At 38.9% G+C, this 15,113-nt stretch overlaps 1 protein-coding gene and 1 non-coding gene across 2 annotated transcripts; one reads left to right on the top strand and one right to left on the bottom strand.

Moving 5' to 3' along the window:
• Positions 1-181: 181 nt before the first annotated feature.
• trnae-uuc (transfer RNA glutamic acid (anticodon UUC)) lies at positions 182-253 on the top strand. The gene has a single exon. It is a non-coding gene; the product is annotated as a tRNA-Glu (tRNA).
• Positions 254-890: 637 nt separating this feature from the next.
• On the bottom strand, positions 891-14,379 carry uspl1 (ubiquitin specific peptidase like 1). The gene is made up of 9 exons (XM_081615327.1): positions 14,033-14,379; positions 11,330-11,473; positions 10,849-10,971; positions 8,730-9,585; positions 7,526-7,636; positions 6,392-6,521; positions 4,331-4,456; positions 3,461-3,621; positions 891-2,445 (listed from the first exon to the last, which is right to left on the bottom strand). The coding sequence occupies exons 2-9, from the start codon at positions 11,390-11,392 to the stop codon at positions 998-1,000; spliced, it is 3,018 nt and encodes a 1,005-aa protein (XP_081471453.1). The 5' UTR covers positions 11,393-11,473; positions 14,033-14,379; the 3' UTR covers positions 891-997.
• Positions 14,380-15,113: the final 734 nt, after the last annotated feature.

The raw sequence follows: 15,113 nt of genomic DNA, 5'->3' as shown, positions 1-15,113 counted from the left end.
AGACTGACAAAGAAGCCCGGGCCGAAACGAAATATAAAAATAGAAAACCTGCGATCTATTACTGACCTGTCGCATTGAAAGTACTGTACTACACTTGATGCACAAAATACAAAAAATAAGAAAATCAGAACCCGGATACTATGAATATTTTCACTTTGACGAGCTTAAGCGTTCACTCAGGTCCCATATGGTCTAGCGGTTAGGATTCCTGGTTTTCACCCAGGCGGCCCGGGTTCGACTCCCGGTATGGGAACTTGTCGTTTTGCTGTTTGCTCTTTATTCTGCAGCTTTCATACCAACTTATTCGGTCCCAAAGTAAAAGTGGCAGTGCGTCACGGCACTCTTTTGTAAACACTATATGTAAACTTTTTTTTTTTTTCTGCCGATTTGAAGGGCAGAACTTCGACTCAGCAGGACATTTAATGTTTATTTAATGTTTCATGACTGTTTTTGTTTAATGATGTAAAGCACCTTGCTGCTGAAATGTGCTAAACAAGTAAAATTTGATTTGATTAAAAAGCAAATGCAACTTAAATCAAAAGCAGTAGAAATATTTTATTACATTAACAGCTGGCCAAAGGTTGATAATTTACAAATGAATAAGATCTTCAAATTACAATTAATTCAAATTACTTTAATGACATTAAAAACCTCAGCTTCAAGTAACTTGTAAAAAAAAAAAAAAAAAAAGGTTTCTGCCTTTAACCAGGCTTCTGCATGATCTTTTTGCATACAGTACTCAAGAAAAACAAAGTGCAATGTTTGAAAAAGGTTAAAAAAAAAAAAAACATTTACAGAAAAAAATTTATGATCGAGTGCATTTGCTGTAAAATTGTAGTCGAACACAAACTGAAGGACTCCTCTGTAAATGAAGAAACAGGCGAGGCAGCTTACAAAACCATCTCACATCATGTTTTTATTGTCAACTGTGCTTGCAGCCTTCAGTGTTAATGAAAAGTAAAAAGCTAAAGTGCACCAGCGTCCTCAATCTCTGTCGTCAGGTTAAGAAATGCGAGAAAAAATCAAACTCCTCCAGGAAGTTGTGACCTTCATGCTGAGTTGTTTGACAGTTGGTTGGAGTCAGAGCTCCGGCGCCGCTAACCACACAGTCCAGCTGGTTCGCCCCGTCCTGCCCGCTAACCAACATCTCCAGGAAGCCAGTGCTGTCCGGGGAAAGGCTGCTGGCCGTCATTGCCGGGGACAACAGGTCAGAGGAGGCGTAGCCGTCGTAGGTGCTGGAGCTCACGGTGCTTGGAGAGTTGAGGTCGGTGCTGTCCGGTCTGAGGTGGGCCCCTCCTCCGGATCCCAGCAGCTGGTTCAGCTTGGCCAGCTTCTTTTTCTTAGCTTTAAGCTTCTTCAAGAGTTTGTATCTGAGGGTTTCAGTGTCACTCAGACCTGAAGAAATCTTTGAGCTTCCTGGTTTTTTAAATGAAGATATTTCAGTGAGCAGAGGAGACGTACTAGACGTCCATGTGACAGGGGCCGGGTGGTCAGACGGGACAGCTGGAGAGGATGGAGGAGGAATGACGGGGCTGGGGCTCTTTGCACCAAAGCCACCATACATCTCTGCAGCTTTTGGTGGGAGACCCGTACGTTCGTCTGTACTGAGCGGAGGTCTGGGGACTCTGGCAGGAATCGGGGGCTTCTTCACCGGGTCGGGATGAGATGGCTTCCCTTCAGATATTACGCCATTTTTAACCGGGTCGGGATGAGACGGCTTCACTTCAGATGTTATGGCATTTTGTGTGGGAGGAGGATGTGAAATGTTTTTATAAGCTTGATTGACAGGGTGTCTGCTTAGTATGTAAGACCAGCGATCCTTCTGAGTCAAGAGCGGAGGGGAGATGTTAATAGAAGACACCGTCGATGGCTGCTCTGTAACAGCAGCTATGTTACTTTGAGCAGAGCAAACGGATTCAGGCGCCTCAGAGGGTTCGGGTAGCTCTGAGGGTTCAGGCGGAGGATCTTTGGAGGAAGCTGCCGTTTTACCTTTCCGCCTGCCGACGGTTTTCCTAAGGTTAGGTGGTCTGCTTCGTCGTTTTTTTGCATTGGGCACAAACGTGGGATCACTCACCAAGTTGTTCGACGACTCTGACTCACATGAGCTGCTGCTGAGAGCAGACTGAGCATTGGTGTTGTGACACAAGTTGCCCCCTGCTGCAGGGACGGAGCTGTCCGGTAAAGAAGAAACCACGTTTTCAGTCCTCACAGGACTACTCGGGTCGTCTGCTTGTTGGGTTGATAGTTCTTCTGTGCTCAAGTCTTTCAAACTGGGAACCGCTTCAATCTCAGCTGGTTCTAGCAACACGCTGGACAGAGAGCAGAAGGACGGCTGCGTCTCCTCTTCCTCCTCCCAAAAGACAACATGAATTTCCTGAGTGGGGATCTGCAAGTGCTGGTGGGTCTCACAAGCATTTTTTAAGTCATCATACTCCAGCCATGATCCTGAAGGAACAAACATGACAATCAGAAATGGGTCAGGTTAAATTCACGCAGTGCTTTTCAATTCCAGTCCTCAGGCCCCCCGCTCTGAATGTTTTAGATGCGTCTCTATTTCAGAACAGCTGATCCAAATGATTGCATGACCTCTTCTGCAGCCATCAAGTACTGCAGAAGGCTGTTAACCAACCACAGATTCAATCCAGGTGTGTGGCAAAAGAGAAGCACCTAAAACATGCAGGGCAAGGGGCCAGAGGACCAGAATTGAGAAACCCTGAATTAACAGAAGCCATGTGGTTGATATTGTGTTAAACTGATACAGACTTAAGTAAAAAGTGTGCAAAAAGAACCACAAAACTGAACAAATGTTTAAATTAAGCCTTCGTTATTGCGCATGCTTTTATACCAGTTCCTTGTTCTGCTCTTTATGGAGTATCTGGGAGCATAATAAGTCGACAAATAACATTTTAATTAGTCGGGTGGGTGGTCGGCCTGCAGTAGTCCACTCGAAGCATGTCAACCTTCGCTGTAAAATAGTGTTTGTGTAATAAGAGTGATCAGGTTTCATTTTTTCTTTTTTTGCAACACCAAGTAATTACAGTTGAATTTGGAGGATATTTTTAGTTAGGAAGATGTGTAGAAGGTTTCTTTCAACCAGCTGACAGGAAGTGCACAGCACGAACAGCCTCTCTCTTAAGATGCTGCATTTAAAATCTTGCATCCACAACAGAAATCTGTTGAGTGCAAAAGAACTGCATTTAAAGATAAAAATAAAATCAGTTCATACAAGGACCAGTGGCCAGATGGGGGGAATGAATGCATGAATCAACTGGTAGATGGATCAATGACTCACAAATAGATGAATGATGGGATGAATTAAAGGGTAAATGGGTAAACAACAGGAGAGACTGATCGATAGATGTTCAACTAGTTGTGTGTAGAAATACAAAAACATTATCAGATTGACAATCTAACTCGCAACCTTCAGATTTCCAGAGAACCACTAATCTGTAACTCCTACCATCCTCATTGTAAATCCAGGTGATGAAGTGGTTGCGTTGTTGGCTGTACTGGATGACGGCGGTCACCGAGTGGCGTTTCCCCTGGAAGCTGAAGGCGTAGTTCCTAACGTTGTTGTGAGGAAGCCCCTCTACAAAGTGCAGTGCAAACACCGGAGGTACTCTGCAAAAACACACGAGGAAAACAAGCTTGAGACTGAATCAAGTTACTAAAAAACAAAACCTGGTAGGTGTCCATGAATGTTTTTTTCTTTTTAGAAATGTGTATAAAATATCATGAATTTGTATTCAGCACTGAAAACTCCATTAGCACAGTTAAAACAGATAATGGCAGCATCATGATGTGGGGATGGTGATGATGTCATCTCCGACCTTTATGTTGAATTGTATCAAACCAGGCATTTTGTTGAACTTACTTCAGCTGCTATTGACCCTTAAGACACATTTGATAAGTGCAGGGCTGCAACTAACGATTTATTTTATCAGATTCTGACAATCTGATAAAATAATCAGATTTTTCATTTCACTAAAGCAGTTTTGTACCATATTAGAAATACATTGAAACATGCAAATGAATAAGCATATCAATTAATTGTGTTAATAGGAAGATGAGCATTTTATAATAATGCAAAACAGCATTCCTTTAGCAAATTTGAACTGTCACTGGAGCTGTTTTAATCTTAAATGCAAAATGCATACATTTATATTTTGTGCAGTTTTGGCTTAAGTACTGCTGAGAATATGCATTTTTAGCACATGGCCATTTTTTTGAGATTGTATACTCTGGTTAACAATTAATCAATTACAAAATTAGTTGACGGTTATTTCAATAACATTAATCGTTTCAGCCCTAGATAAATATGGAGCTTTACCTCTCCAGTAACATCGTCCTCCTCTCGTTCTTCTTGCTGCATGCATTACAAGGAGCTAAATGAGCTGCATTGAGAGGAGTCCAATCAGGCACAATATTTGTGAAAGTTGGGAGAGTTTTTTCAACCCTGAAGAGGAAAACAAAAACAGATCAAACAAATGGAATAATCCTTTTATCTGCTGAAACAAAAATCAGTAGATTAATATGCTAAACTGAAAGACTTTCAAGCAGAAAGATGTTTAATATTCATCAGCCACAATCCAACTTAGTACCAACATTCGTTATAACTAGTGATGGGTCCGGCAAAACCGATGCGTCGGTGCATGTGTCAAGCCCACAGACCAAAACCTGTGTCGGTGCACGTATTGGTTTCAGCAAATCACGTGACCGATACAGGAACCGTTTCGAAATGACATTAACGCGCCAAACTGTGTTTATAAGGAAGCAAATCTGTCAATCTGTCAAATACATTTGCCAAACGAATTCTTGATCTTTTACAGAACAGCATCAACTATGGAGCAGCTTCAAAGGAAAGGTTTCCGCAGTAGTGTGGGACCATTTTGATCTTGTATTGGAAAATAAATTTGTTTTCATTTTTGTTGTTTCAGCCGGTTCTTGTCAGTTTCTACTTGATCTGAATCCAAATTCAGCTGAAATTGACTCTTAGTTTACTTTCATATCATGTTCTGCAGGTTAATTGTCGCATATCTTTGACTAAACTGTCTTATTTAAATAAATCCACCTTTTCAATGCTGAGGCATTATGAGGCATGAGTATGAAGTTCCAGATACACCCAGATAAACTCAGATATGCAGCCATTCCACAGATTACTCAGTTGCATTTTATAAATTATTTTATATACAGTGATCCCTCGCTATAACGCAGTTCACTTTTCACGGTATCGCTGCTGCTTTGCAGATTTTTTTTTTTGTGCAGTTTTTTTTCACAGTGTTCTGCGTCCTGATTGACCGTATGATTGGTAAAAACAGTCTCCGAGCTTCTTCTCTACCTGAGTGCCAATAAAGTTACAGTATTTAATACAGATTGACCATTCAGGAGATGGAAACTGAAACTTTGAATGCCAGCTGGAAAAAAAACTGTGGCCAGAGGCAGCAAAACCGGACCGGAGGCTCGTTTGACGAGATCCGTCGCTCTGCCGTAGATACAGCAGTGAATCTCGTGGGGCAGGTTGGAAAAGATGCTTTAGTGACATGACTCCGGATCACATTAAGGCCCGATTGATGCACACGCACATCAGCTGATCTGAAAACAGGCTTTGTTCTTGGGTTTCAATGTAGAGTATTTATTTATGCTGTATAATAATTGTAAAAACTAAAGGTAACTACTTCACGGATTTCGCCTATCACGGGTTATTTTTAACGCCACCCCTAAGAAAAACAAGGGTTCTCTGTAAATGTAGTGTTTACTTAATTTTTTTCTACAGCAGGAGAAGGTTTGTCAAAAAAGCGTAACAGACTAAATTTCAAAATGTTGTAAAAACTTTTTTTTTTTTTTAAATAAAAATTTGTGGAAAAAGAAACAGTCCATGCATCCTCATTCCAAACACATTCACTTAAATTTTCACTTTATGGTACATGTTCACATTATTTACTGATTGTATATCAAATATATTTTAAATTTAACTGAAGATATGACATAATACAATATATAATATTCAATAAAATACAAAGACTTAAATGTTATTGTATAGACTTGGTCATCAAATCACTATGATGCCTGTAGTAATTTTTAATGTCCAGCAGGTGTCAGTATTGAGTGACACAGTATCGACACAGTTTTGCCATGTGTCGAAACGATACATGACGCCTCATTTACCCATCACTAGTTATAACATATAACTTACAATATGAACTGTGAGGGAAATTACTCTAAGTTCTCAAAATTACACAAAACATTAATACTTTGGAAGGATAAATTAAAATTCTAACTTAATATGGTTTTAGATTAAAAAAATTAATTGGATCTTAAGAGTTTTACGCTTTCCTTTTCTTTCCTTTTAGGCTTCCGTTTGATTTATTGCACATAACAAACCATCACCCACCTTTCTTTTGTGACAACTTTGCATGCGCTGCACTTAAAATCCCAGAAAAAAGTTGCTTGGAAGAGACGCTCCACCCAGGAGTCCAACTTGAGCAGAAGAGGCATGGCAAAAACAGGAGTTTCCCTCTGACCTGAAACACAAACGCGCACACACACAGCTCAGAGGAAGATTGCATGTCTGAGATCTGATGCAAACTGTAGCTGCACACCATTTCTGAATGCTTTTAAACAAACAAATGTCAACACCCTCAATATCTTAAAGCCAAATACAAAGAGTGAACCTCTCCTGTCTGCATCAGCATGTTTTTCTTTTCCTTTACCTTGAGTATTCAAGAAAAAAAAAATGCTGCCACCCTCATAAATGGGGCAAGATGTGTCATGTTTCATAATAGCTGCTTTAAAAGCTCAAATTCAGCCTTTTACATTGGTACAATGATTTATGATGACCGATTTTAACCGTCGAAGAAGACTGACGGAAGTAGAAAAAAAGCATCTGGCTTAAGCTGTTACAACATCTTAAAATGTGGATCATAATAGCTGCTTAAGTCTGGTTCATTCTTGAGAACAATGTCCAGATTCTTAAAGGCGTAGCATTTATCTGTTCTATTATATGCAAGTATAGACATGATGGGGGTTTCCAATCACACCACTCAGGGAGAAGAAGAGTTCTGTGACCCAGAGATGAGCAGGTTTCGGTCTGAAATGTGCAGACTGACCCCAGAACAAAAGCGAATGACATTGTAGAAGTTGGCTGAAGCTGGTAAGACAGACTGACTTGGGCTGAAAGGCCAATCAGCAAGAAAAAAAGCCTTTAATTCAAAAGAAAATGCACACAGGGACAAAGACCTTGATTTCTAGAGACATGCTCTGTGGTCTGATTGAACTAAAGTCAAACTGTTTGGCCATAATGACCCTCGTCCCTCTTGCACGTCTGGAAACACTATCTCAATCGTAAAGCAAATATATGGCAGCATCATGCTGTGGGACTGTTCCGATGTAGGTGTAACTGGTGCGCTTCATATATTCATGAAGGAAGAAGATTATGTGGAAATACTGAAGCAACATCAGGCAGAAAATTAAAGCTTTAGCAAAAACAATAACACAATACAGACGGAGAAAACCAACATGCCCTTACCCAGTTTGCATTGCAGTTTGGGTTGCAGTAGCTTGAAAACAGACATTCTGAGACTCTGCAAGTCAACATGGGCGTTTTGCAGCACATGACTCGGCACCCGGGGAACACCATCTAACCAGAACCAAAAATCAGTCAAAACAAACACAGTCAGACCCTGCATTATGGTTTTAATAACACACTCTGAACAACTGGAACATCTCCCAGAGAAGATGCAATAAAATGAACCATCACTTTTCTGTTTCTGTTCTTTAAATGAAGGTCTAACCAAAGCAGTAATATTTAAAACAATCTTTAAATTACTCAACAAGCGAAATACTATTAAGGCCACAGTTTGTAACTTTTATACAAATGCATTTTTTACATACTTGTTAAAACTTTCACTATATCCTGACAGCATAACATGAGACAGATGATCTTGGAAAAAAAATTAAAAACTCAAGCTCCTTTGCCTCCGCCATGTGGTTTCAATGGTTATTGTTAAATAAAATTAATTAAGTAATGGAATCTGAGAAAAGTGATAATTGATAGGGAAAAACTTTGACTAACTAGTACTCCATCATGCGTTTTTAAAACTAAAACATAGTGAAATTATAAATGTAATACTTCAATTTTGTGTTTATAAGTCTATTTCTTTGTCTCCCCCACACAAGCAGTAATCCTCCTGGCAGAAAATGGCGACAGCAAGCGTTGGGAGAAAACACCAGAGCCATTTAGTTGTTTAACAATAATTGAATAAATTTTTTTTAAATGGTATCTTCTGTAGAGTATCAAGTACTCAATCGATAACCACAATACTATGAATTCTAAGCATAAAAAGGCTAAAACTACTACCATGACGAAGAAAAACTAAACTACAATACTTTAATAAAAACCAGCAAATACACTAAGAACCAATTAAATCTAACTAAATCAGACAAAGTCATAAAAAAAATAAAGCTCAACTATAATGAAAAACACACAACATGTGACTGACAGCACTGTGACCCTCCGGGCTCTGATTGGTTGTTCCTGGCCAATCAGAAGCAACCTGCTATGTTTTTTCTGTAGATGGCAGTCGGACCACAAAGAGGCAAAGGGCAGATTTTTTCACAGATTATTTGTCAGGACATGGTGAGAGTTTTAGCATCTATGTCAAAATCATTAAAAACATAACATATATGTAATTCTCACACTTCCATGCCGTTTATGCATTAAATAAAATTACCTTTGTCAGTTTGCTGATATTCCTGGACTGCAGCACAGATGTCTTCATGTTTTCTCAGCAGTTGCCACACAGACGAGCGCTGAGGCTGATGTTCAGGTCGAAGTTTTCTCAAGCTCTTACAGTTCACCAACACAGCCAGCAGAGAGTCCAGCCAGCACAGGTTGTTGCTGTTTCTCCACAGAAGCTGTTTTGGAACAGAGACAAATTTGTCCAACGAATCCCGACTCTCTGAACGAAAACCGTTATGGTCTCGACACGGGGAGACGTCCGCCTCGAGGGATTCCTTCGATTCCATCGGCTCATTGCATAGAGGCGATGAGGTTTTGATATTATCTGGATAAATGGCCTGACTGGTAGTGGATCTGCTGCATGTGTTCAATGCTGGAACATTGTTCTGCTTTGCTGCATCTGGGTAGACAAGGTGAGGAGAGAGAGAAGGGGGCCCGGCTCCATTATCAGCCAACAAAACGTCTGAAGACGATTCAACAGAACTGGAGCATGCAGAGGGAGCAGGATCATCCCCGTCCTGAACGTCTCCGTCGTCCCAGTCCGCTGTCTTGACATCTGGACTTTCTTTGTGGTATCCATTCCCCATTTCACTTCCAGTGTTTGGGTTTCTGCTGTGCCCATTTGTCACAGAGTTTAAAGAGCAATTCTCTAGAGAACTGACAGCCACGTAAGGAACACTCTGTGGTCGGAGATCGCCATGTTCGCTTAGTCGCTGCCGTTTGAGCGGAGATTCAATCACATCTTCCACAGCCAAGGCGTTTTTCCTTTTGTTCCCAACCGTAGGATCCACAGGATCCAGGCTAGCCACAACATCCTCCAGGGGCCGAGTAACCAGCGGAAAAAGACACTATATGGGAATACATACACATTTATTAACCACAGTCAGGAAAACAAACATATGTACTACACAGATTGGATAGAATTTATTGTAAAGATCAGAAAAATCTGAAAATTAATGTGCTATTGCAGTAAAATAATCTCACACCAAGGAAAAAAAATCCTAATTTGGAAATATTGATGCTCCTGTCCCATCATACGCACCTGACCAGAACTGTGAGACTAGCAAAGAAATGACAAGTATTCAGATGTTGTTCTGGTTATAATATGAGCTTTAAAATGAAAAAAAAGAAAGAAACAGGAGCAATAGATAAAACAGATTATGCAAATAATAAAAAGCATTTAGACTCATACCGGCTGTTCATCAGCTAATCAAAAGTTTAATTCCACCAGCCAAAAAAAATAAAAAATCATAATCTTTGTCAATGCAAAGCTCCCTAAATAGAAAAGATAAAACACAACATAAGCTGACAGGTGGTAACATGAGCACTAGAGATACCTTAGCAACCAAAGTTGAGCAAAGTCTTCTATCTAAATCTAATCATTTAAATATGTTTATATTCCTCATAAACATTCTTTTTTTTCTACAAACCAAGCACAACTCTTCAACTTTAGCAAAAACATATGTAGGTCCATATATAGGTTTGAAAAAAAAAACATCTCTATTCCGTTTACATTTTTGGAGCATGAGCTGAGTTTGAGTTTGCTCTGTTTACTTGCTGAGGCAGAGCCAGCTATAAAATAGCATAGCTGACTGTTCACTTTTCCAAATAAATGCAGCATATTTGGAATTTCATGCAGGATCAACTTGTTCTTGGTTTGATTTTCAATTTTCATGCCCTCTTTTACTCTTCGCTACAACTCCAGCAGTGAGCTTTGGAGTTATTTTTGGCTCAATTACTATCCTCGTTCATCGAGCGTGGTGGCGAGATAAATATGGGTCCTTATCCAGTCTTGTGACTGGTGGCAGAAATAAAGTAGGTCTCTGTGTCACAACATATCTGAACCTCTGGGAAATATAGTCAGGTTTTACTAATAGGAAGTTCCTAGAAACTCTCGATATAAAGTAAATAAATTACCAAATAAAACATTATGTAAGAGGATTGGTTAAAGATTAAATTTTGTTAAAACTATTTCCTAACATTTTTTTTTCTACAAAAGTATGGATTTTTCAATGTCATTTGTATTTTATGGCTTCTTATTCATGTTTACCAGAATGCCAACATAAATGTGTTTGTAGATGTGTTTGTGTGTAAACAGTATTGAGATTTACCTGTGGGTTTGTGCAGAGGGTTATGGATTCCTGGAGATTGATCCGATAGGAGCGTAGGGCAAAGGTCAACCCTTTGGTGTTACACCAAGGACAGTCCTCCAGTGAAGCAGCTCTTTCCTGAATCTACAAAACAAAAATTAAACATTCACAATCTCACAAGTAAGTCAAGATGTCAGGTTAAGTAGATTGAAAGGTGGGAAATGGTTTTATTTTTCGGTTTACACTTTGAAAGTTTTAATAGATAACAAAGAAAAGAGAACAGAAAACAAAGAAAAGAGAAAGTGAGACATCAGCCACATATTTCAAACAAACAATACTTTCGCCTTTTACTATCAGATTTCCAGGTATGCTTGATTTCATTTTTTCATTCTTTGTTTCTTCTATTAATTTGGATTGGTACTGTCCAGTCACAGTGACTCTCTCAAATACAATTCAGCTTTGCGCAAGTGACAACAATGAGAGGAAACTGAGTTCCACTGACTTTTCCCAAATACCCCGCCTGCGGTGAGGCCAAAGCCTCCAAACCAATGCTTTCACCAGACATCGGCAAACAGCTGTCGGTCCTTGGTTCCACGGCTGCCCGTTGCCGCTCAGAACACCGCGGCCCGGCTCATGGTCAGAGGAGCTGAGGGGGAGGATACAAATGAGCACAAAGCACAGGTTAAAAACTTAGAAAAATGCATGGGAAAGAAGGTTAGGTTAGAAAGATGAAATGTAAAAGATGCTTTTTCTATTATTTGAATAGTTGGTCCTGTCTTTTTGACCTCATCTCGTACATAAAGGAACTGAAGCAGCTATTGCTGAGTCTGGGTCCGTTTTTCATTATTGCACATAATCTTTTTGCAGCTGCATCATAGTGTCTGTGTTTAGCTGTATTTCTCTCCTACATGAAGCCACTGAAGAAGCTACACTTGGTATTAACTTTTTCATTTAGTACTCCAGAGTCGGTGCCTCTACATTTTGTGTGTGTGCATCTAATCTGTCTCCTCCAAACGCCTGAGTCTGGGCAATAGCTGCTTGTTTAGCAAAAGGGATTGCTGCAAAGTTAACAACACAATGCTGTCAACTAGCCACTATCACCACGTTTGTTCAGGAAACATGATCACTGCAAAATCTGTTACTTAATGCAGATGGCTGGCTTTCCTTGAATAAAATGAATGAATGTGACTGTTTCTGTAAAACAAAACTAGAGATGACATTTGTTGTGAATCGATGCTTTAAAGTAACCAACCCGAAGCAGATAAGGAATATGCACCTAAAGATAAGAAAGAAGCACCGATGTATTACTTTAATCTCTAGCTACACAGTAAAAACTCGGATCACTATGGCATCTGATTGAAACAGTTTTAAACCTCAGCAACAGTATGAGCAAAAAACACAAACATGTTTTATAAAAATCTCGATATACCTTCATACTGGTGTTGGGCCGATGTTTTGTGCCGAGACATGTTTAACAAATTATGAACCTCTACACATTTATCTGCATGATGCAATCAAATTAACAAGTACATTAGTATCTCCATTGAAAAACTCCAAAATGGTAAGACTATTTTTCTATAATTAACTGTAACCTTGGTTCTTAAATGTTCTATCCATTCTCAAATATTTGTGCCATTATTTGTAGATGGCTTTTCTACAAATATTTTAGAGAGGTTGTGCTGCAAGTTATCCATCATTTCTTATTGAGTGTGTGCATTGTTTAGGACGTATAATGTGTTTGTTACACACCTTACATACAGTGGCACTAATAGTTTTGTTTAGTACAATGACAATAAAGTGTAATCAAATAACAGGTATTATTTATTCATCCATCATTCCATTTTCTAGACTTGCAGAGTTGCAGGAGGGTGGTGGTTTCTTTTTCCAGTACTTAGTGCTTGAGACGCAGGATACAGGTTATTTAACACTTTATAAATAACATACATGACAATGTCCATGTTGTTTTAATAATTTGTTTTATATTGGTTTTATTAAAAGGCTAATTCTGACCAGAATGCTCATGCTGGCTTAACGTCAACTTTCTTGCATTGAATAACATTTTTACTCATTTTTCCTCCATTTTTAGGGAAGCCTGTCTTGTTGTTTTTTTTTGTACCTTTGCATCTTCTTAATTGTAACTCACCAGGCTCCACAGTCTACACAGAAAATGTTACCTGATCTGCTGATTTTATTCTAATCGAGTTCTGCCATAATATTGAGTCCAAAGTTTGTAAAAAGGTAAAAACATAAAAAAAATCTGAGTAAATGAGCAGACATACAATTTGTGTCCACTGGTGGTTCATCAAAAACACTACAAATCCAGTTTCCTACTGACCACAGTAGTATAAAATGTCAATTAAAATATAAAGGCATCACTATTACTTAGGAACGTTTTAGAAAATTCTGCTTTTATCAATTAAAATCACATCAAACAGTCAAATAACGTTAAACTTGTCAAGGTACTGAATATTACTTTTAAAGTGTTAAATAACATCGCATGCACACCGACGTAAATGTGTTGGTTATTTTAAAACACATCGTGTACAAAGTGTACCTGAGTGTACCATGGAGGACCTTCTGCGACCATAAAACTGTTCTGAATTCAGACACAGCATCTATAAGCGGCCTATGCCATGACTCTACTGGAAAGGCAATATCGTCAAGTTATAAACTATAGAATACGACAAAAACTAAGCAGCTTCCATTTTCAGAATCATTTAGTGTGAGCACATCAACATCACTTTCTTTATACCTGGAACAACTACTCTATTTGTTTAACTCGGTGTTCGGACGACAAGAAAAGCAGTTTGAATTAATGTAGCAGCTGGAAATGAGAACAAGGCGACTTTTTGAATTAATAATTCCTTACAACGCACACTACCTTAAGTGTTACTCGTTTGTAGGATGAAGAGTGGAAAATCCGGGCCACTACACTTTGTAAAGTGTCCTTAGTCCATGTCTTCAACTATATAACAGCACACGAGAGACACTGGTACGCTACAAAATTACATGACTTTTTACGCTTGTTTTGACTCTTAATGCTGTAAAGTTAAATTGTACTCTACAGCATAAAGTAATGAATTCTAGAAACAAAAATATACCTTGGACCATGCAGTTTTGACGGATAACACGATGCTAACCAACTAGCTTTGTTAGGTTAGCCGCGTGCACGTTTTTCTCTTTAATCATTCAAAGCAATACATACCAGAACCCGCGTTGAATTGGGTTTAATTCGGTGATGTTTAATAAATAAATCCATTCACGCAGCGTTTAACTTTTTATGCCCACCGGTACAGAGACTCCATGTGCATCTCCTGACAAACTCGTAACAGAAACGTTCTCCTTCCGCCCGCCGCCGGTGTTGTGCGTCCGCCTTTGTCTTCCCCCTTCGTTGAATGACGGCGTCAGCTGGACTCCACCTGGTGAATCGGCGCAACTGCAAGAGCTCAACTTATTGTTCATAACTTGACACTGCACAGCATATCAAACCAGCCCCAACCGGTTTGGCTGAATTAAAAAGCTCCACCACGTCTAATCACGCTACATATCATTGCTACTGTAAACTGATTACTTGACTTCCCGTTTTCTAAGAGCATGCTATATGTTGTTTACATTTCTGAATGTAAAATAGAAAAGTAAACTAGAATTTTACAAAAAAAAAAATATACAATCCTTTACAAAAATAGAAATGATTTTTTTTTTTACATGTTTGCTAACTTTGAAAGTAAAACAGATTTTGTTCCACTATCAAATCTTGTTAATGTAGATCAGAACCAGTGAACTGAATGGAAGAAACTACTCAAATGCTTTTCAACTTTGTTATAAACAGATAAAATCTCTCCATATACACTCTGTTTCTGGCTTTACAAATGACAGTGAATATTCAATAATAATTTTTTTATATATTTTTTATAATGCAATAACTATATATATATATATATATATATATATATATATATATATATATATATATATATATATATATAAAATTTTGTAGCTTTTATTTATATGGAATCTGTTTAAGAACGGATAGGTGGGGGTGGGATGGGGTCTACATATGTCGCTCACTGTGTGTCTACTTCCATTGTGCCTTAACTCCCCCATCACACATTTACAACACACTCACAGACACGCAAACTCACACGCAAACACCTCCCTTAACCCAATCCCGCCTCTTGCACTCGCCCTCCTCCCTTAAACCCCTCCTGTATCTGCAGCTCTCCTGTCCTCTATTTTCCTCTTGATGACAAAATGAATTTGCATATTTTTCCCAGGGAGTGCTCATT

The sequence above is a fragment of the Poecilia reticulata genome, chromosome 14, assembly GCF_904066995.2.
Source record: "Poecilia reticulata chromosome 14, P_reticulata-male-v2, whole genome shotgun sequence".
NCBI classification, from domain to species: Eukaryota; Metazoa; Chordata; class Actinopteri; order Cyprinodontiformes; family Poeciliidae; genus Poecilia; species Poecilia reticulata.
The sequence above is the reverse complement of the archived record's forward strand: the minus strand, read 5'-3'. Positions and strand labels throughout refer to the sequence as shown.